Source organism: Pan troglodytes, chromosome 7 (genome assembly GCF_028858775.2).
Source record: "Pan troglodytes isolate AG18354 chromosome 7, NHGRI_mPanTro3-v2.0_pri, whole genome shotgun sequence".
NCBI lineage: Eukaryota > Metazoa > Chordata > Mammalia > Primates > Hominidae > Pan > Pan troglodytes.
In genome coordinates this window covers 31,701,956-31,723,518 of record NC_072405.2, presented here as the reverse complement: position 1 = coordinate 31,723,518, position 21,563 = coordinate 31,701,956, and the positions used below count along the sequence as shown (strand labels likewise).

Genomic DNA, 21,563 nt, shown 5'->3' with positions numbered 1-21,563 from the left:
GAATAGGGTGCCACTGCTTTTCACCATCTCTGTCACTTTGGCAGCTTTGCGACAGAACATTCCGCTTAGAACATGGAGGGTCTTCCCTGTTGCTAGTACTTAGCAAGACAAACATTGGTTTGTTGTTGAGACAGCAATCGATTAGGGAGTGTATGTTTCAGTGGAGCTTGACTGCTTGGAAACCGGGCCAAAATGAGAAGCCAGTTGGAAAACCTCAGCCCAGATGTTTTCAATTAGCTCTTTGTTCTCCACAATGGATCCAAGGTGCTGTCGTTTGAGCCCTGACCAGCAGCCGTGAGAACAGACACGTTTCAGCAGGGCCTGGACGTCAGGAGACTGGCCCCGGGGTGCTTATCGACCTTGAAGAGCCTCCGTTTCTTTCCTTGGTTTTCTAATCTCTCCAATGGGAATGTTTTTATTTGCTTTTCTCTTACATCGTGGAAGCAGTAGAATGCATTGCTTTTCTGAAGGACTGGAAGAAGGAAAGGGAAAGGGAGGTTGAAAGCATACCAGGCACATACATTACCTCATTGAGTCTCCATGGCAACCTGTTTGCTCAGCATCATTATTTTGCCTTTAGAAATGAGAAGCAGGTGTGGTGAGGTAGTCGACCACATCACACAGTGCCCCAGTGTGTGGCAGATGGAACTTGAACCCAGGTTTGTTTGACTATGTCTGCTGCTCTAGACTCCTAAAAGGAGCGGTGAGAAAAATGAGAGGTTTAGATTTGTTTTCTTTCATTTTGCAGTGGCACTTATAAAAATTACTATTTGAAAATCCTCTAGCACTTTATAATTAAAAAAAAATTATGGCAAAATGTACATCACATAAAATTTACCACCTTAACTTTTTGGATTTTTTTCTGGAGACAGGGTCTCCCTGTCACCCAGGCTGGAATGCAATGGCACAATCACAGCTCACTGCAGCCTCAACCTTCTGGGCTCAAGCAATTCTCCCACCTTGGCCTCCTGAATAGCTGGGACTACAGGCGTGCGCCACCATGCCCAGCTAAATGTTTTGATTTTTAGTAGAGATGAGGCCTCGCTATATTGCCCAGGCTGGTCTCGAACTCCTGAGCTTGAATGATCCTCCCGCCTTGGCCTCCCGAAGTGTTGAGATTACAGGCATGAACTGTGCCCAGCCCAGCCTTAAACATTTTTAAGTGTCCAGTTCAGTAGTGTTAAGTATATTCACATTGTTGTGCAACCATCATCACCAGAACTTTTCCATTTTGCAAAACTGAAACTCTGCACCGATTAAACAACCACCTTCATTTCTTTCTCATCCCAGGCCCTGGCAGCCACCACTCTACTTTCTGTTTCAATGAATTTGACTCCTCTAGATTCCCCATACAATATTTGTCTTTTGGGATGGGCTTATTTCACTTAGCATAATGTCTTTATGAATCATCCATATTGCAGCAGGTTTCAGAGTTTCCTCCCTTCTGAAGGCTGACTAATATTCCATTGTATGGATAGACCACATTTTGTTAATGGAGACTTGGGTTGCTTCCACCTCTTGGCTCTTGCGAATAATACTGTTATGAACACAGGTGTGTAGATATCTCTTAGAGACACTGTTTTCAATTCTTTTGCTGGATCATATGGTAAGTTTATTTTTAATTTTTTTAGGAAACACCGTACTGTTTTCTATAGCAGCTGCACCATTTTGTGTTCCCATCAACAGTGCACAAGGGTTCCAGTTTCCATACCCTTGCCAGCACTGTCATTTTCTGTTTTTTTGTTTGTTTTGTTTTGTTTTGTTTTTGAGATGGAGTCTTGCTCTGTCACCAGGCTGGAGTGCAGTGGTGTGATCTCAGCTCACTGCAACCTCTGTCTCCTGGGTTCAAGCGATTCTCTGCCTCAGCCTCCCGAGTAGCTGGGATTACAGGCACGTGCCACCACGCCTGTCTAATTTTTTGTATTTTAGTAGAGATGGGGTTTCACCATGTTGGCCAGGATGGTCTCGATCTCCTGATCTTGTGATCCACCTGCCTTGGCCTCCAAAAGTGCTGGGATTACAGGCGTGAGCCACTGCCTGGCCCATTTTCTGTTTTTTTGATAGTAGCCATCCTAAGGGTGTGAGGTGGTGTTTCACTGTGGTTCACCCTCTAACACTTTGCACGCTGAATTCTCTACTTAGCGCAAGTGAGGCAAAAAAAACAGGACGTAAGCAGAGTCCCTTGGCGGCCTTCTGAAACATGATGAGGTGGCTCCGTGGGCCAGTCTGGCTGGGCTGTCTCTGAGCCAGCAATGGGAAATATTGGGAAGTAAGAGGAGCTGAATAGGAAGTCAAGGCCCAGGCTTCTGGGTTCAAGGGGTGGTGGGATAATCATGCCACTTCGTCCTCTTGCTATGGGAAAACCAAGGAGATACTACATGTGAAAATGCCTTAAAAACCTCAAACCAGGCCGGGTGCAGTGCCTCACGCCTGTAATCCCAGCGCTTTGTGAGGCTGAGGCAGGCAGATCACGAGGTCAGGAAATCCTGGCCAACTTGGTGAAACTCCATCTCTACTAAAATACAAAAAATTAGCCAGGGGTGGTGGCGTGCGCCTGTCGTCCCAGCTACTTGGGAGGCTGAGGCAGGGGAATCACTTGAACCTGGGAGGCGGAGGTTGAAGTGAGCCAAGATCACGCCACTGCACTCCAGCCTGGCGACAGAGCAAGACTCTGTCTAAAAACAAAAAACAAAAAACAAAAAAAACCCCACAAACCTCAAACCTTCAGTGGCAGGAGAGTTTACTTTTTCCCTGAAGGGTCAAAGTTCAGCCTCTGCTATGGATGGAAGGTGAGACTGGCTTATGCCATAATCAGTGTCACTAAAACATCATCATCATCATCATCATTATCATCATTATCACTATTTTTAGTAACTGTGGGCAGCAATGAACTAGGCACAGGCTTCCTAGTATCTCTAATCTGCACACAGCTGTGCAGCTGAAGTGTCATTGTTAACCCCACTTTACTGATAAGAAAAAGGGCCCTTGACCAAGGTTATACAGCTAAGTGGCTGAACGAGAACTCAAACCCAGCTTGGTACCCAAAGCCCCGCTCTTTCCACTATCCCATGCAACTTCTGGGCTTAAATCTAACTTCTATCCTAATCATGTTAAATCTACTACATTCCCAGATCACATCAGGTGCTTACTGTGGTCCAGGAATCCCCATGGTTTAGAGTTATGTGCAATATCTTAATATAATAAAAACTGATGGCCACACACAGCTGCCAAAATTAGAGAAGAATTCTCTTTCCATGTGAGACACTGGTGCCCCGCAAAGACTCAGACCTGCATTGACGCAGCACTTGGTTTCTCTCCTCTCTGCCTCCTTCAGGGCCCATCTGGTTAGACAATCTCCACTGTACTGGCAACGAGGCGACCCTTGCAGCATGCACCTCCAATGGCTGGGGCGTCACCGACTGCAAGCACACGGAGGATGTCGGTGTGGTGTGCAGCGACAAAAGGATTCCTGGGTTCAAATTTGACAATTCGTTGATCAACCAGATAGAGGCAAGTCATGTGCTCTTGATGTTTCCTTCATGCAAACATTTTTCCTCTTCCATGCAACTCGCTTTTTGCGTATTGATTTCAAGAAGTGTGTGTGAGCAGGAAGGAGGGTACCTCACCCAATAGGATTAGATACAAGGGCAGTTTAGGGAAGGATTTCTGGAGAAGGGAATCCCATCCATGGGGAAAGGGCATTCCAGGCACAAGGAACAGCATGGGCAGAGGCACAGAGGTGTGAAGGTTGGGCTGGGGTAAGCAGAGCGTGATCTCAGGGAGAGTGCATCTGGGAGTAGGGTTAACTGAAGCTGGAAAGATGGGCATGAAACACCTCCGGTGCCATGCTCAGGAGCTTGCCCTTTGGGTGGGAAAATGTATTAGTTATCAATTGCTGCGTAACAAATTGCCCCCAGGTTTTGCAGCTGAAAAGAGTGAATCTTTATCATCTCGCACAGTTTGTGAGAGTCAGGAATTGAGGAACGGCTTAGCTACTTGATTCTGCTCAGCATCTCTCATGGAGTTGCACTCAGGCTGTCAATGGGGGCTGGAAGGTCCCCTCCCACGCAGGCTCTTATGGTTGTTGGCAGTCTGTGGTTCCTTGCTAGCTGTAGACTGCAGCCCTCCGTTCTTCTCTATGTGGCCTCTTCGTAGGCTGCCTGAGTGGCCTCAGGACATGATGGTTGTCTTCCCTCAGAGTGAGTGAGGCAAAGGAGAGTGAGAGAAAGAACACAGGATGGAAGTCATGTTTCATAACTTAATCTTGGAAGTGATAGGCCATCATTTCTGCTGTATTCTATGGATCACACAGACTAACCTTGGTAGAGAGTGGGAGGAGATTACACAAATGTGTGACACAAGGTAGGGTTGCTGGGGCCATCTTGGAAGCTGGCTGCCACTGGCCAATGTAGCTGAGGATTGGAATCACTTTAAAAATGCAGGTACTGGGCCAGGCCCGGGGGCTTATGCCTGTAATCCCAGCACTTTGGGAGTCTGAGGCGGACAGATCACGAGGTCAGGAGATAGAGACCATCCTGGCTAACACAGTGAAACCCCGTCTCTACTAAAAATACAAAAAAAAAAAAAAAAAAAAAAAATCCAGCCAGACGTGGTGGTGGGTGCCTGTAGTCCCAGCTACTCAGGAGGCTGAAGCAGGAGAATGGCATGAACCCAGGAGGCGGAGCTTGCAGTGAGCTGAGATCGCACCACTGCACTCCAGCCTGGTGACAGAGCGAGACTGTCTGAAAAAAAAAAAAAAAAAATGCAGGTACTGGGGCCTCCCCACTGACCCGCTGACTCAAAATATCCTGCTATGGGACTAGGTTATTTTTCTTTAAGCAGCCCCAGATTGATTCTGATGTTGCCAGACTGATAATTTCAGCATTTGAAAATCTACATTTATGGCTAAATTTCAGGGTTAACTTTCTGGCAAATTCTTTACCCAAACAATTAAATTAACACACACTTATTACATTACTCTTATGTGCAACATATGTGGGGCTTAGGACAGGAGGAATTGGCAGCTAACACTCCTGTCCTCAAGGAACATGTCAGACGCCACCCCCAAGGGATTATGGGATCTGCCCCAAATCCAGACCAAGGAACCTTCGCTGTGCTTCAGCCTCCAGCTGACCCCAGCACTAATGCAGAAGAAAGGTGACTTGAAATTGCCCTACTTGGGCTCCAGAGGAAGTTCTCCCAAGACTGTGGCCTTTACTGTCATGGCTCACACAGTCCTTCTCTCTCCATATATGTTCCCACATGTGCTGGGAATTTGTCCAACCCTGCAGTATAGCATGGAAAAGGATTTCCAGGCTTCTCTCAGCTGTGGAAGAGACTGCTTCTGGTCGACACCTGTCAAATGCTGCTATTTTATTGAAGATAACTAGAGAGATCGTGATGGAGTTGATATACTTTCGTCAGTCTTCAGTCACTCATGACAGCTTTGCTTTCTTTACCATGAAGTTTATGATCTGACAGATGGGCTTGTCCAACCCAGTTTCACAAAATTTTCCATCTTCATTCCTTATAACCTCATGAGCAATAATTAGCCCCCACTTACGTGCATCTTATCTCTCCCATGAGATTGGAAGCTCCCAGAGGGCAGGGGCTGTATCTTATGCATCATTGTATCCAATAGATAAATTCTAGGTACGTAATGGGAACAACATCTCCAACTCCCAAATTTTCTTCTCCCCAGAAATGTGAGCCAGAAATTGTTATCCCCTTAGGTGGAGAATCTCCAAGGATAAAATATTAAGCTAAATAGCAATGAGACGCACATGGAAGCAAATAATTTCTTTACAGCTTGTGCTGCCTAATAGGACCATGAGCTGATTTGTAACATCTTGGATGGGCCTCTGTTCAACCTAGAACCTCAGGATAATCTACTTGGAGTGTCCAGTGAAGACCCAGGCTTCTTAGCATAAGAAAGTCATTGATGGCTTGAAAAAAAAAAAAAAGACAGGCCAAAACATCAGTGAGCTTTGTGTTGAGAAAATGATGAGAAGGCTCATCTGCCATTAGAAAAAAAAATGATTTTGGAAAAAGGACTCTGAGTGGCACTTCATTAGATTAGATTAGATTACCCAAACAATTAAATTAACACACACTGTTTGTTGAATACCTACTAAGTGCCAGTTCCAATGCTTAATATTTCCAGGGCGAAATAAGATGGGTCATTTCAAAAGCAGAACTTTCATGGGGTGGAGTAAACACAGAAAAGACTGAAAAAGGTCAGGCACGGAGGCTCATGCCTGTAATTCCCAGCACTTGGGCGGCCAAGGCAGGTGGATCACCTGAGGTCAGGAGTTCGCGACCAGCCTGGCCAAGATGGTGAAATCCCGTCTCTACTAAAAATGCAAAAATTAGCCAGGCATGGTGGCGGGTGCCTGTAATCTCATGTACTCAGGAGGCTGAGGCAGGAGAATTGCTGGGACCTGGGAGGCGGAGGTTGCAGTGAGCCGAGATCCCGCCATTGCGCTCCAGCCTGAGCCGACAACAGCGAGACTCCGTCTAAAAAAAAAAAAGAAGACTGTAAAAAAATATGTTGGAGACAACTTTCTTACTCTGGAAGGGCTGAGATTCCATGATGGGAAAGCTTTGCCCCTACCTTTATTCTTGGCATTTGTTGGGTACCTGCTGGTTTGGGACACCAGTAGGGAAAGAAAACATGGCCCTTGTCCTCCAGCCCTTACAACCTGCAAGACAAGATGTACAGCTTGGAGAAAGATGGGGATCCTTCCAAGGCAAGGAGCATGGGCCCTCACAACTCTCCAGAAACCCAGAGAGGGCAACCTATGGAGATGTCTGGCTTAAAGGGCCAGGTGACATCCACAGCCTTACACACTCTGCATTTTCCTAGAAGGCCTCCCTCTGGCTGTCAGACAGATCAGGCTGGTGACCACGAGCCAGGGGGAAGCTTTCTGGCCCAACCACAGAGACTTAGGGAACTTTCATTGATGATCAGTCCCCTGCAACTTCTTCCCTTTGGTAGCCACTGAAAGTAGGTCATGAAAGGGCCTAGACCTCAGGATGTCTGGGGAGAACCTCCTTGAGTTGCCAGAAGATTCTTGCATCCAGGGCTTTGTGGCTAAGGCTCATGCTTACTGGCAGTGCTGGCCTGATGGGTAGAGAACCACCTGGACCACCTACGTGGGATATTTATGGGATGCTGAGACGTTTCTCCAAAATACCTTCTGGAATGGCCTGTGTCAGTAGCTGAAGTCATAGGATCATTCCTCTCAGCTAAAGAAATGCCTGCTATTAAATTTTTGTGGATAAGAGGAAGAGACATAGCTTTGGTGGACGTGCAGTTGGGTGAAGTCATGAACATACTGACTAATGATACCCAGGGTGAACTGCTGACTAATTTGTGTAAACAGAGTGGATGGTCTCTGATGGTGAGCCCTAGGGCTCTGTTCCGGCCTCCCCATCATGTATCAGGAATGTTCATGGAAATTAAAAGGTATACTGATAAAATCTATGGGAGATACAAAACTAGGAGAGATTGCTGGAGTATAAAATTATGGAATGAACTTTCAGAAAAACTGCTGTAGGTTGGAATAATGGGCCCAAGCTGTAACATATTAGGGATGAATAGACGGTCCTATATCAAAGCTCATGGGGAAACAAACAGTCACAGAGTGCAGACTTTAGGGAGAGTAACTGAAAAACTATTGATCTTTTTTTAAAAAGGCCTGTTGTGTTGGCTCACATCTGTAATCCCAGCACTTTGGGTGGCAGAGGTGGGCAGATTGCTTGAGCCCAGGAGTTTGAGACCAGCCTGGGCAATATGGCAAGACCGTGTCTCTACCAAATTAAAAGAATTAACCTGGCATGGTGGCATGGGCCTGTGGTCCCAGCTCCCTGGGAGGCTGAGGTGGAAGGATTGATTGACCCTAGGAAGTGGAGGCTGCAGTGAGCCATGATGGTGCCACTGCATTCCAGCCTGGGTGACAACAGGGCGAGACCCTGTCTCAAAAAAAAAAAAAAAAGAACAAATCTTTGAAGCGGCAGTGGTTGACTAAAAGCTCAGTATCAGCCAAGAGTATGATAGGGCTGCTAAAAAAAAAAAAAAAAAAGTGAATGTCAACTGCTCTACAGATAGAAGAATTATTTCCCTAAGCTCCTTGCCTTTTGGACCAGTCGCTGACTGCAGGGTTCAATTCTGGATCCAGATCTTAACCAGGTCACCAGAGGAAAGGCCAACAGGATGGAGACAAATCTGGAAACCATATCATGAGGAAATGAAGTTTTTTGTCAAGAAAAGAGATATGGGGGGAGATGGTTCTCTTCAAATACTTGAACTACTACCATGCAGAAGAATGTTTGGAATGTATCCCAACTCCCGGCCGGATGCGGTGGCTCACGCTTGTAATCCCAGCACTTTGGGAGGCCGAGGCAGACAAATCATGTGAGGTCAGGAGTTTGAGACCAGCCTGGCCAAGATGGTGAAACCCCGTCTCTACTAAAAATACAAATTAGCTGGGCATGGTGGCAGACGCCTATAATCCCAGCTACTTGGGAGGTTGAGGTTGAACCCGGGAGAGGGAGGTTGCAGTGAGCCGAGATGGTGCCATTGCACTCCAGCCTGGGCAACAAGAGCAAAACTGTCTCAAAAAATATATATCTATATATATAGATATATAGATATATATGCCAACTCCCAGAGCCAAGGCGGAGAGGAGCGTGATGGGAGATAGATCTCAGGCTCAGTGGAAGCCCCACAGTAGATAGCTCTACCCTAAGTTAGTGGTGAGCTCCTTGTCGGTGGAGGAATTCAAGCATGAACTGGACAACATCCTGCCAGGAATATTGTGGTCAGATGCCTACATGGGGAGGGAAGTGGGATTAAGTGATTGCCAAGTTTCAAGACCCTTGTTACTCAGTGTCTGGGAAAATGCACTCATCCCACAGAGTGTGTGCCCAGCTGGATATTGACATCGTACACCATGTGTAAACTGGCATCACGTGTGTGTGAGAACACACACACACACACACACACACACACACAGAGAGAGAAGGGATGCCAACCAGCATGTGTATTGTGTGCTTGGGTTCTCTCTTTGCCTTTTCTCCAGCCCCTGATGGCCTTGACTTTTGAAACCAGGTGCAGACTTTTCACTCTTCATATCAAAGTGTGAGAGTTAAAGCCCTCCCTTGACTTTCCCCAGTTTGGAAGGGGCAAATTCAAAAGCGGCCAGGAATGAAACGTCAGTGAATGATTTCTCTGTGTCTTGTGACCCCGGTCGTAGACCACTGGGCTAATGAATGTGATGAGGGCACCCGCTTCCCTTCCCATGCCTACTCTGTCTGCAAGGTTGTGGGCTGGGTTCTGTAACATTCACCCTCATTAACCCCTGGAGATTGGGGACAGGTCACAGATCATTACAGATGACTCTCAACCCATGCTTCCTCCAGAGTGCACTGGAATTCCCAAAGCAGAGAATGGAAGAAAACTGCATCAGTCTAGACCAAATTCATCCTACTCTGGAATGCCAGAGGCATGAGTCACTAAGCCCTGGAGCCTGGCTGATGGAATTTCACTTAATGAGCTAACTGTGCTTCCCTGGACCCCTACAGCTGCTTGGAGCATCCTTGGGGGCTCCTGATAGTTTGTAAATTCCCCTCTAGAGGAGGAAAAAAAATCACACCTTCTTCATATAAGTGACCCCACCAAGGGAAAGTTCACAGGTTTGTACCCTAACCTGCCTTTTGACCAGCATCCAGAACAATTGGGCAAGTGTCAAGTGAGTTGAATTCAATCCCTTCCAGCTGTGACGGCCTGTAGTTCAGTGGCAATGGTTTCTTCATCAGAATGCCATAGTGTGCATTCATCATTTACAAGGTAGTTTTAAATATTCTGTAGGGGAAAAAAATCAGATGATTTCTCTAAAAGTGCTTTGCAGACTTCGAAGTGCTGCCCTGGGTTAGTCCTACCACTGAATCACTCACTAGGCTTGGTTTATTTCATCCAGGAAATTAACCAGGCAGGTTCTCAGTTTTCCCCTTTTCTGGTACAGGCTGTGCCATCATATCTTATTGTATATCCTCAGTTTCGGACTCCAGAATTGAAGGCAGAACCCCCGGGTTCCAGTCCCAGTGGAGACTGGAGCTCACAGCTGTTATGTCCAGTGACTGACCCTTCTTGGGCCTCTGGACACTGTCCTATAAAACAGAAGTTTGTCTGGATATAAAGAAAATCAGTTTTAGGTCAATCCTCAAAACTTTCTTAAAAGGAGGTAAGTAGGAGCAAATAAGCAAATGTGAAACACTCTTGGCTCCAAACGAACAGATCTCTTTTAAACCTGGCAAACAGAGCCCCAACCAAACCTCCCAGAATTTCAGAGTCTCTTAAATTGAGAGGCTTTGTTTCCTGCCTGTGGCGGGTAGACCAGTTGGAAAAAGCATCAGATAAGGAAAGATGACAAATCCAGATGCCCTACTGAGTAAACCTCTGCTCCCCGGCTGCTCCGCACGTTGCCCAGTCATGTGCTCACAGGAAGCCTTGTGGCTGGGCTGTGTGTTGTTAGATCAGGGAAGGTTTTCGTCTTTTCTCTTTTCTTCACCCCATCCCTCCCCACCTCACCCCATCCCACTCCACCCCTCCTCACCCCACCCCACCTTCTTCCTTACCTATCCTTTAAAGGCTCTTTTGCAAAAAGCAATTCCATTGCCGGAACTGATTGGAAAATCCCCAAGCTGTGAGATTCAGGTGCCGCCTATCCCCTGAGTGACCTCCAAGCCTCAGTTTCCCGTTTGTGAAAGTGGGCAGCCCAGGAGGTCTTGAGGGGCCAACAGAGGGACAATGAGGACAGAACAAGGAGAAAGCCATTTCTTTCCACCCAAGGGGAGAACCTGGTCCCCCATTCTCTGCTCTCTCGCGTTCTTCTGGAAGGACGCTGAGACCTGAAAAAGCCCTTTCTTCTCATCTTAACCACAGAGACTGAGGCTGCTGTGAATTTTTTAAATGCCTTGGGTCCAGGTTTTTATTAGTCACAGTTAGCTGCCAAATGTTTCAGCATTGCCCTCCCAGCAGCAGCTCTGTCTGTCTGGGGGCGGCAGAGGGTGGAGGGCTTCAGCCTAAAAGGGAAAGGTCTCTAGAAGGACTTCTGAGAAGTCTGAACCCTTCCCAGCCAGGAATCTCATCCTTCTCCTGACTCCCACCAGAGAGGTTGCACTGGGTGGTTTGGGGAAAAAAGGGGGCCTCTTTTCATCTCTGTGCAGTTTAGAAGATAGTGGTCCCCCCATGCCTAAATAGAGGCCCCATTCCCAGATGGTCACGGGGTAGCTGGATGGCCTCTCTCTGTAGGAGGAAGAGAAATGGTAGCCAGGGGGTAGTTTGTGCCGGACTTTTCAGCAAGGGCAGAAGGACCCATGGTGGAGGCCCACAGCCTCTGAACTCTCAGTTTTGCTGAACTGTCTGGCTGGACAATTAGATGTAGCTCTCCTGGGTTTTGTCTCTCCCCCTTCTTGGGCAAGAGGATGTATAACATCCTGTCCAGGGCTGGGCACGGTGGCTCACGCCTGTATTCCCAGTACTTTGGGAGGCCAAGGTCGGGGGGATCACTTGAGGTCAGGAGTTCGAGACCAGCCTGGCCAACGTGACGAGACCCCCATCTCTACTAAAAATACAAAAAATTAGTTGGGCATGGTGGTGTACACCTGTAGTCCCAGCTACTCGAGAATTGCTTGAACCCAGGAGGTAGAGGTTGCAGCCACTGCACTCCAGCCTGGGCGACAGAGCGAGACTCCATCTCAAGAAGAAAAAAAAAGATCCTGTCTAGCCCTCACATTCCGCGATTCTATTTACTAACAGCCTATATGTAGCCAGGGCTTGCCAGCTACCAAAAGGGACACACAAAGCAAGTAGTTCTAAGGTGACCTGTTTTCCCAACTGAAAATCTGAAATGCAAAAGGGTGTGTATGTGGATAACAGATGGGAACCTGGTTTCTGGCCCGGGTGTTGCAGATACAATGCTTTGAAAAGTATAAATACCATTATAACTCTGTGAGATGAAATAAACCAATACATAACATTCTATTTATTTGTTAGATTGCACACATGAATAAGGAGGCTTATAATTTGTTTTAGATGAAATAAATAAATGAACAGGATGTACTCAAACTTTGAAGAATGTGATTGGGTGCTTAATGGCATGGCAGTTTGGAGAAGAGAGAGGTGAATGAGGAAACCTGTGGGACAGTTGCTATCTGGAGGAAGTGGGGGCTTGAGCTGGGCTGGAGGAAGCCTCTCCCTGCCCTAGGTGGGCAGGTCCGCTCTGCAGGGAGGTCTGGTGATGTGACTAGGGCAGAGTGGGCAGCTGTCAGCCTGGTTCCGCAATGAGCCTAAGTGGCTTATTTGAGTCACCTCAGCCATGCTGGGTGTCAGTGCCAAGGAATCCCCTGACCCCATCCCCAGGAGTCCGTTGCTAAGGATCTGTTTATTCATTCACTCAATACATTTTGATTCAGCACCAGACCCTACACTAGACATGAGGATAAAGGGAGTGATGGAACGGACCGTCTTGCCCACCCTGAGCTTACCATCCAGCAGTGGAGAAACAGTCTCATGCCTCATGACTGTGTTACCATGGTGACGATGGCTGTGAAGAGAACTACCAGATTCACCATGAGGTTGTGTGGTGGGTGGTCAGGCCTGACCAGGACAGGAGGAACTGCTGGGTCACAGGGGCTGGTTGTTGGAGCAGGTGTCCCGCCGACTTCCTGCTGACAGCAGGGCTTGCCCGTTCTCCAAAAAAGCAGCCTGTGTTACCTACCCAAGTGGCTGCCTGCTTGGAAAATGAAACACAGAGCATTCAGTTTTCCAGCAGTGTTGCAAAGCTTTTGATTTATAGGAGGAAGGCCCCAACAGACTACCGGCTCTTTCCTTTGGGGGTGTCAGCATGACCTCAGCTCTCCAGGCCTCCACTGGCCTCTATTGCCTAGAGCTGAGGAACAGAAATTGTTGAAATGCCTTTCCTCTGTCACTTTCTTCCATCAAGAAGTCACAGGCTAAAGAATGTTACCAGCAGCTTATTTTTTGTTGAGATGGAGTTTCGCTCTTGTTGCCCAGGCTGGAGTGCAATGGCGTGACCTCAGCTCACTGCAACCTCCGCCTCCTGGGTTCAAGTGATTCTCCTGCCTCAGCCTCCTGAGTAGCTGGGATTACAGGTGCGTGCCACCACGCCCAGCTAATTTTTGTATTTTTAGTAGAGCCCCATGTTGGCCAGGCTGGTCTCAAACTCCTGACCTCAGGTGAACTGCCCACCTCGGCCTCCCAAAGTGTTGAGATTACAGGTGCGCGCCACTGTGCCCAGTCCCCCAGCAGCCTCTTAAACTAAGAGTTTCTGATTGGATCATCAAAAGGGGATAATTACAACATAGCCAGACTCCTGGAGTACAGCATGCCTCATACTGTGTGCAGATAATACACACTTAGCCAAGCCATCTAACTGCGTGCTGAGGATCAGACGGCTTTTAATTCAGTTCAGTAACTATGTATTGGTGTCAGATCTCAAGGGAAAAGGGGAGAGGGTGTTAGGGAGCTCAGGTGACAAAAGGATGCCTGGACAAAGCACAGATGTTCTCCTGTCTATCCATAAGTCACACAAGTCGTGCTTATGTTAGGAAGAGAGATGAGGACTGCATAACTTTATTTTACATTAAACAAAGAATAAAAAGAGTCTTTATTAAAATGTTGGACTTGGGCACTCAGCATGTCTAGCTAAGCTAAACTCCTGTTGTTGGATTTGAAAAAATCATTACTGGTTCCTTCCAAACATGTTTGAGGACCCACTCTGTGTCTGGCTGTAGTGGGTCCTCAAACATGGTTGGAAGGAACCAGTAATGATTTCTTACTGTGTGGGTAATACAAAAATGAATAAGGCACAGTTTTGCCCTTAGGGGATTCACAGTCCAATTGAGTGGCAAAAGGATGTGGAAAAGTAAACCCTAGTGCAAGATAGTCAGTATAAGCCAAGAACTCAATGAGTCACCAGAATGCCAGTGCTGGAGGAATAAAGAAGAAATCAAACGTGTGGACGTCCTATTTGGGGGCAGGGGAGGGGGCTTCACAGAGATGCTGGTGCTGCCTCTCCTCCTCTAGATTAGGGACCTCATGACAGCGAGGACCATGCCTATCTGTCCTTTTAGGGTCTCACACAGCACTTGGGACATGGTGGCAATGGACAAATATTTTTGAATGGATGAATAACATTTTCCCTGAGGATTGGCAGGATTCTGATAGGTAGAAAGAAGGGACAGAGAATGGCAGGGTATGGGCCTAACGTGGAGGCACCACCAGGAAGATATGAGCAAGACCCTTGAATGCACTGTGGTCAAAGAGGATGAACGGATGGGAGAAGAAACCAGAGGCGAGGAGACAGCACGGGCCTAGGTGAGATGACAACATTATCACGCCCTTCTTATGCTCCCATGATTCTCTTTGCACAGCTGACTGGGAATTGGGAGTGGGAATGGCAAGCTGATAGAAGGGCAAAGAAGGTCTGGCTAGGGCTTAATGGGCGCATGAGTGAAGAAGAGAGAGGGTCACGAAGGTCTGCAAAGCTAGAGGCAGGAGCATCCCTCAATGACTGGATGAAAAGAGGAAGAGTTGAGGGCATCTTGGATGTGTTTGGTCTCAGGTGCTGAGGAAGGTGTCAAGCTGGCAGTTGGGACATGGGTCTGTATCTGGGAGGCCACTGTTGTTTTTTGTTTGTTTGTTTGTTTTTTGTTTTTTTTGAGACGGAGTCTTGCTCTGTCACCCAGGCTGGGGTGCAGTGGCGTGATCTCAGCTCACTGCAAGCTCCACCTCCCAGGTTCATGCCATTCTCCTGCCTCAGCCTCCTGAGTAGCTGGGACTACAGGTGCCCGCCACCATGCCCAGCTAATTTTTTGTATTTTTAGTAGAGACGGGGTTTCACCGTGGTAGCAGGGATGGTCTCGATCTCCTGGCCTCGTGATCCACCTGCCTCGGCCTCCCAAAGTGCTAGGATTACAGGCGTGAGCCACCGCGCCCAGCTGAGGCCACTGTTTTGTTTTGTTTTGTTTTGTTTTGTTTCTTAGAGAGAAGATCTCGCTCTGTCACCCAGGCTGGAGTACAGTGGCACAATCCTATTTCACTGCAGCCTCAAACTCCTGGGCTCAAGTGATTCTCCCACCTCAGCCTCCTGGGAGCTAGGACTATGGGCAGGTGCCACCATGCCCAGCTAATTTTTTTTTTTGTTATTGTACTTTAAGTTCTAGGGTACGTGTGCACAATGTGCAGGTTCGTTACATAGGTATACATGTGCCATGCTGGCCCGCTGCACCTATCAACCCATCATTTACATTAGGTATTTCTCCCAGTGCTATCCCTTCCCCCTCCCCCCACCCCACGACAGGCCCCGGTGTGTTATGTTCCCCTCCCTGTGTCCAACTGTTCTCATTGTTCATTTCCCACCTATGCGTAAGAACATGTGGTGTTTCGTTTTCTGTCCTTGTGATAGTTTGCTCAGAATGATGGTTTCTAGCTTCATCCATGTCCCTGCAAAGGACAGGAACTCATCCTTTTTTACGGCTGTACAGTATTCCATGGTGTATATGTGCCACCTTTTCTTTTTTTTTTTTTAATTATACTTTAAGTTCTAGGGCATATGTGCCACATTTTCTTAATCCAGTCTATCATTGAAGGACATTTGGGTTGGTTCCAAGTCTTTGCTATTGTGAATAGTGCTGCAGTAAACATACATGTGCAGGTGTCTTTATAGTAGCATGATTTATAATCCTTTGGGTATATACCCAGTAATGGGATCGCTGGTGCCCAGCTAATTTTTTAACTTTTTTTTTTTTAGAAATGAGGTCTCATTCTGTTGCCTAGGCTGGTCTTGGACTCCTGGCCTCAAGCTATCCTCCTGCCTCAGCTTCTCAAAGCACGAGGATTATAGATGTGAGCCACCACACCCAGCCTGTTTTGTTTTTATTATTTATTTATTTATATTTTTTTGAAACGGAGTCTCAGTCTTTCGCCCAGGCTGGAGTGCAGTGGTGCAATCTTAGCTCACTGCAAACTCCGCCTCCTGGGTTCAAGCGATTTTCCTGCCTCAGCCTCCCAAGTAGCTGGGATTACAGATGCCTGGCTAATTTTTTTTTGTATTTTTAGTAGAGACGAGGTTTCACCATGTTAGTCAGGCTGGTCTCGAACTCCTGAGCTCAAATAATCTGCCCACCTTGGCCTCCCAAAGTGCTGGGTTCACAGGCATGAGCCACCGCGCCCCACCTATTTATTTATTTATTTTTGAGATAGAGTCTTGCTCTGTCACCTCAGCTGGAGTGTAGTGGCGCAATCTCGGCTCACTGCAACCCCCACCTCCCAGATTCAAGTGATTCTCCTGCCTCAGCCTCCTGAGTCGCTGGGATTACAGGCATGCACCACCATACCCAGCTAGTGTGTGCGTGTGTGTGTGTGTTTGTGTGTGTTTAGTAGAGATAGGGTCTCACCATGTTGGCCAGGCTGGTCTTGAACTCCTGACCTCAAGTGATCTGCTCACCTCAGCCTCCCAAAGTGCTGGGATTAGAGGCGTGAGTCACCACGCCCTGCCCTGTTTTGTTTTTAAATAGCCAAAGTAAGAAAGCTGCAGGCTCTGAGAGGAAGATGCAGGAACTTGCTGGTGGTTGTGGGAGGCTGCATGCGAGGTGAGCAGAGGCTGGCTAGAGTTGACACTCATGCATTCTCGTTGAGATGTTGGCATGATGTTATGTCTTCCCAGCATTGTCCTGCCACCCCTCCTCACCCCCAGGATGACTTCTCAGGTCAGAAAGCCTGGGCTGATATTAAATTACGACTTCTAGAACAGGGGGAAGGAGAACAACCACTGAGCTAAGACAACGTGCCTAGTGCTGAGAGTTTAGAGCGACTGTGATGTGGATTAATGTAGGCTGGCTTGCTTGACTTGCTTCTCCTTGTACCTTTCCCTGATGCAACTTCCAGCTAGACTTTCAAAATGGGTGGTTTTTCCTCATTGGCGACAGCCCCAGACTATCGCATTCTGGAATTTGCAAGTCATGGACAGATGCTGCAAATGTGAAAAGTCATTCAGGCATAAACCTGAGAGTCAGAGCTCAGAGCTCCCTTCCTTTCCGGCTGACGTGACAAGTCCCTTGCCTGGCCGTGCCTTGGTTTTCCCTTCTAGGAACGGGTGCAAATCACTCCCAGAGCCTCAGGCCCTGCCCGAGGATGTGATGAGCTCTGAGGACCACACATCCCGGAGTTTCCGTGTCTTTCTTGGAGGGAAGCTTTCTGGAGGCCTGGGTGCACTGTTGTCTCTGGCAAGAGGGATAGCATCAGGTTTTAGCTTGAATTTTAATATGTGCAGGGTGCTTGACCAGCTTCTGGCATTTGGGGCTGAATTTTATTTTATTTTATTTTATTTTTGAGACAGAGTCTCTCTCTGTCGCCCAGGCTAGAGTGCAGTAGTGTGGTCTGAGCTCACTGCAACCTCCACCTCCCAGGTTCACGCCATTATCCTGCCTCAGCCTCCCGAGTAGCTGGGACTACAGGCGCCTGCCACCATGCCTGGCTAATTTTTTGTATTTTTAGTAGAGACAGGGTTTCACCGTGTTAGCCAGGATGGTCCCAATCTCCTGACCTCGTGATCCGCCCGCCTCGGCCTCCCAAAGTGCTGGGATTACAGGCGTGAGCCACTGAGCCCGGCTGGGGCTGAATTTTAAACTAGCAAGTCTAGACTGCCTTTCATTTAAAAAAGAAAAAAAAGTGTGTGTATATTTTAATATTTCACACTTTCTTTTCATTTTTGGGGCTGAACTCCTGGGGCAAAATGTATCCTAACAGTTGTGGTTATGGAAGGGATTCCACAGCAGTGAAGTAAAGAGAGAGGTTATGTGTGTGGGCGTGTTTTCTAAGAGGTCTAACTCAGTCTGCGTGAGCTGGTTAGCTAGTGCGAGCACCGAATGTGTGCCCCAGAGGGCTTCCCTGCCTCCTCCCGCTGGCCTGAAGACAAGAATGCTGGGAGCCCAGCTCTCCCCTCACGTACACAATCCAGTCTGACTCACTGCCCCTCGACATGGGGTGCTGGGCTTCCAATGTGCACGGCACCAGCACCCTTCAGCTGGCTGAAGGGGACACCCAGAATTCTGAGCCCCAGGCCCTGCCCTGGGTGAGTCACCCTCAGTACCAGGCAATGTACTGGACACAGGCATGAGATGAGGACTGCTCAGAGACCAGTGGTCATTATGAGCCTGGAGCACGGGTTTGGGGGTCAGAACTCAATTTGCATACTTGTTTACCTACTTACTGGCTGTGTGAACTTGGATAACTTCCAAAAGCTTGCCAAGATTTATCATGGTTTTACCTCTAAACAGGTGGACCATGAGCCATCTTGAAAGCTGCCATGGGGATTGAATAATGGAGTGGATGTAAAGTTTTCTGTATGGAACCTAGCCTGCAATTAATTGGTGTTTGATAAATGATGCCCATAGCTGTCATTATTCAAAGCTGACGCAGGGCGCTGTGGTTGGGGTGTAAGGAGGAAGCCCAGCAAGGCCCAAGGAGGGCAGAGACTGCATTTTGTTAAATGAATGCATATGGTAGATTTGAGCCTTAAAGACTGGAAAGGCTTTGGTTCTTTGGAGGGAGAAGAAGAGAAGATGGTCCAGTTTGAAGGAATGAGTGCGAATGGTGTCCTGACTGTTTTCCTAAGGCCTTGCAAGGAACACGATCCTTTCAGAATTTCCTCCACCACAAGACACACAAACAGATGCACACTTTATACATACAGAGACCCATGTGACATAGACACATACACACAGAGAGAGTGCACAGAGATCCACATGACACACAGGCACACACACACAACCCTGTCATGCATACATCATCATGCACACAGACACACAATCCCAGAGACACACAATCCCAGAGACACACACACAGAGACATATACAGGGGCTCATATGACACATGGACATGCAGACACTCAGAAACACACCATCATGCATATACCCCCGTGCACACACAGAGACACAGAGATACACACCACACACAGACCATCAAGCACACACCACCATGCACACACACAGACACAGAGATACACACCACACACACACAGACCATCAAGCACACACCACCATGCACATATACAGAGATGCACAAACACGTATGCAGTGAGTCAGTGGAAGAATGAGGATAATGACCCCTGGTGCTAGCCCTTTCTCTTCTCCAGGCTTCATTGCCTTCATCGTGGAGCCCCCGGGGCTCTCCCCACCAGCCCTATTCAGCGGAGGAACCTGTCCCGCATCATCGCAGGAACGTGCGCAAGCTCCCTTGGCGTTTGGGTTGGTGTGTGCTGGCCTCAGGCCCGCGTAGCTCTTTCCAGCGGGGTCTGCTGAGCTCCTCCAGCCAGGCCTTCTTCCTCCTCCTGTGGCGGCCAGGTGCTGGGGGTCACACCTTCCCTGCAGCGAGCCTGCACTGCTGCCCAACGCAGGGGAAAGGATCTGTGAACTGAAGGTCAGCCCGGGCCGCCTGTCCTGTGAAGTGCAGGCTTGATGCTAGGCAGTAACTTTCCTTCTGGGCATGACAGTTACACACTGGAATTCCAGCCCAGCCTCCCGAGGTGGGAAGAGACAGAAGAGGGCCGGCTTGTGGGCTGGGTTTAGACCTCAGGCCCTTTCTTGGCTCACCCCTGTCCACGTGTCTTGGTGGCACGGGTCCTGCGGCCTGAATGAGGGCTGTAAAGGATCCAGGATCCAGGCTGGAAGGCATAATCCTGCCCCTGGCAGCATTCCTTCTGCTGTGGTGGAAAGGAAACGGAGCCAAGTGCCATCACTGCAGGCCCACATACTTTCCACCGCCTTGCAGGACCTGAGAGTAGGGCCTGGCTGTGGACCCTGAAGCCCATGGCGAGGAGACGTGAATCCATGGGCACCCAAAGAATGGTTCTGTTCAAACTCGTGGTTCATTTGCATCTCGGCTGGACAGGGCTGGGGCAGTCGGGGTGCTGGGTTCCTCCTGCCTTCCAGCCCCGCTTGGACCAGCCCCACCTCCCAGTCCCTGGCCCGCTCACAGTGTGTGTGTCTTCCACTGCACCTCGGGGTGGCCCTAGGGAGGGAACTGGAGTCATCTGGTATTCTCATCTGTAAGGTGGGGATGGCAGTAGCTATCAACCACCTCATTACAGCGTGCGAGGGTTAAGTAGGAGAAGGCAAGGAAGACATTCACATAGGGCTGGGTACCTGGTGCGTGCTTTGCGGTAGCTGTTGCTATTATATGCTGCAATTCATGGTGTTTGCGGATCCATGTGAAGCTGGGGGCAGTGAGGGGGCTGGAGGCATAAGTGGAATCAGTCCTGAATGGCTGAGAGCATCTTGCTCAATATTAGGGTATTACATAGACAAAGAGGAGCTAGTCAAGGGACAAGGTTAGATCTGTGTTTTAGAAAGAGCCAGCTGCAGTGCCTCATACCTGTAATTCCAGCACTTTGGGAGGCTGAGGTGGGAGGATGCCTTGAGGCCAGGAGTTCGAAACCAGCTTAGGCAACATAGTGAGACCTCGTCTCTGAAATATATTTTAAAATTAGCTGGGCGTGGTGGTGCACACCTCTACTCCCAGCTACTTGGGAGACTGAAACAGGAGGATCGCTTGAGCCCAGGATATGGAGACTACAGTGAGCCCTGATCACACCACTGCACTCCAGCCTGGGCAACAGAGTGAGACCCTGCCTCAAAAAAGAATAAAAATTAATTAATTAAAAGAAAAAAAAGGCCGGGCATGGTGGCTCACGCCTGTAATCCCAGCACTTTGGGAGGCCGAGGTGGGCTGATCATGAGGTCAGGAAATCGAGACCATCCTGGCTAACATGGTGAAACCCCGTCTCTACTAAAAAATACAAACAATTGGCCGGGTGTGGTGGCGTGTACCTGTAGTCCCAGCTACTTGGGAGGCTGAGGCAGGAGAATGGCGTAGACCCGGGAGGCGGAGCTTGTAGTGAGCTGAGATCGTGCCACTGCACTCCAGCCTGGGTGACAGAGCGAGACTCCATCTCAAAAAAAAAAAAAAGAAAAAGAAAAAAGAGGCTCTTTGGTGGCTAGCCCTGTGGCAGACAGACGGAGGCAGGAACTCAGTCAGGGACTGTCGCAAGAGCTGGTGATGGCTGGCCATGAGTGATTCAGGAGGGAGCTTCCATAGAGTTTGGAGCCTGTTATGGCATGTCTTGGAAAGGCATTAAAAAGTGCCACTGTAACTCCAGGGAACCTCTTCTCCTCTCATCCAGCTTGGCCTCTTGAGGCCCCCTCTCCTGCCCGATCCCTGGGACTCAGGTCTAGGTGGTACAGGGATATTCCAGCTCCACGTCGAGGGAGGGGGAGCACCCACATGGCAGGGAGGCAGGCGCCTTCCTCTCGCCCATGCCCCTCCAGCCCTCCTCCACTTCCTCCCAAAGGGCCCTGCCAATGAATCTTTCCAACCCTGACCCCAGCCCCTGTCCTTTACTCCACAGATAGATGGGTGGGGTGGGTGTGGGAAGGGAACCCTCTAAGGGGCTCAAAGTGTCTCCTTTCCTTGCTGTGTC

The 21,563-nt window shown here is 48.6% G+C and overlaps 1 protein-coding gene across 2 annotated transcripts in view; it reads left to right on the top strand.

Annotated features, from left to right (window-relative positions):
- LOXL2 (lysyl oxidase like 2) overlaps positions 1–21,563 on the top strand; it is a 106,650-nt gene that overhangs the window by 40,296 nt on the left and 44,791 nt on the right. For both annotated transcript variants that reach the window (XM_024345097.3, XM_009455010.5), the window contains exon 3: positions 3,335–3,510. In XM_024345097.3, the coding sequence (XP_024200865.2) occupies positions 3,335–3,510 (176 nt within the window). The remainder of the gene's footprint in view (positions 1–3,334; positions 3,511–21,563) is intronic.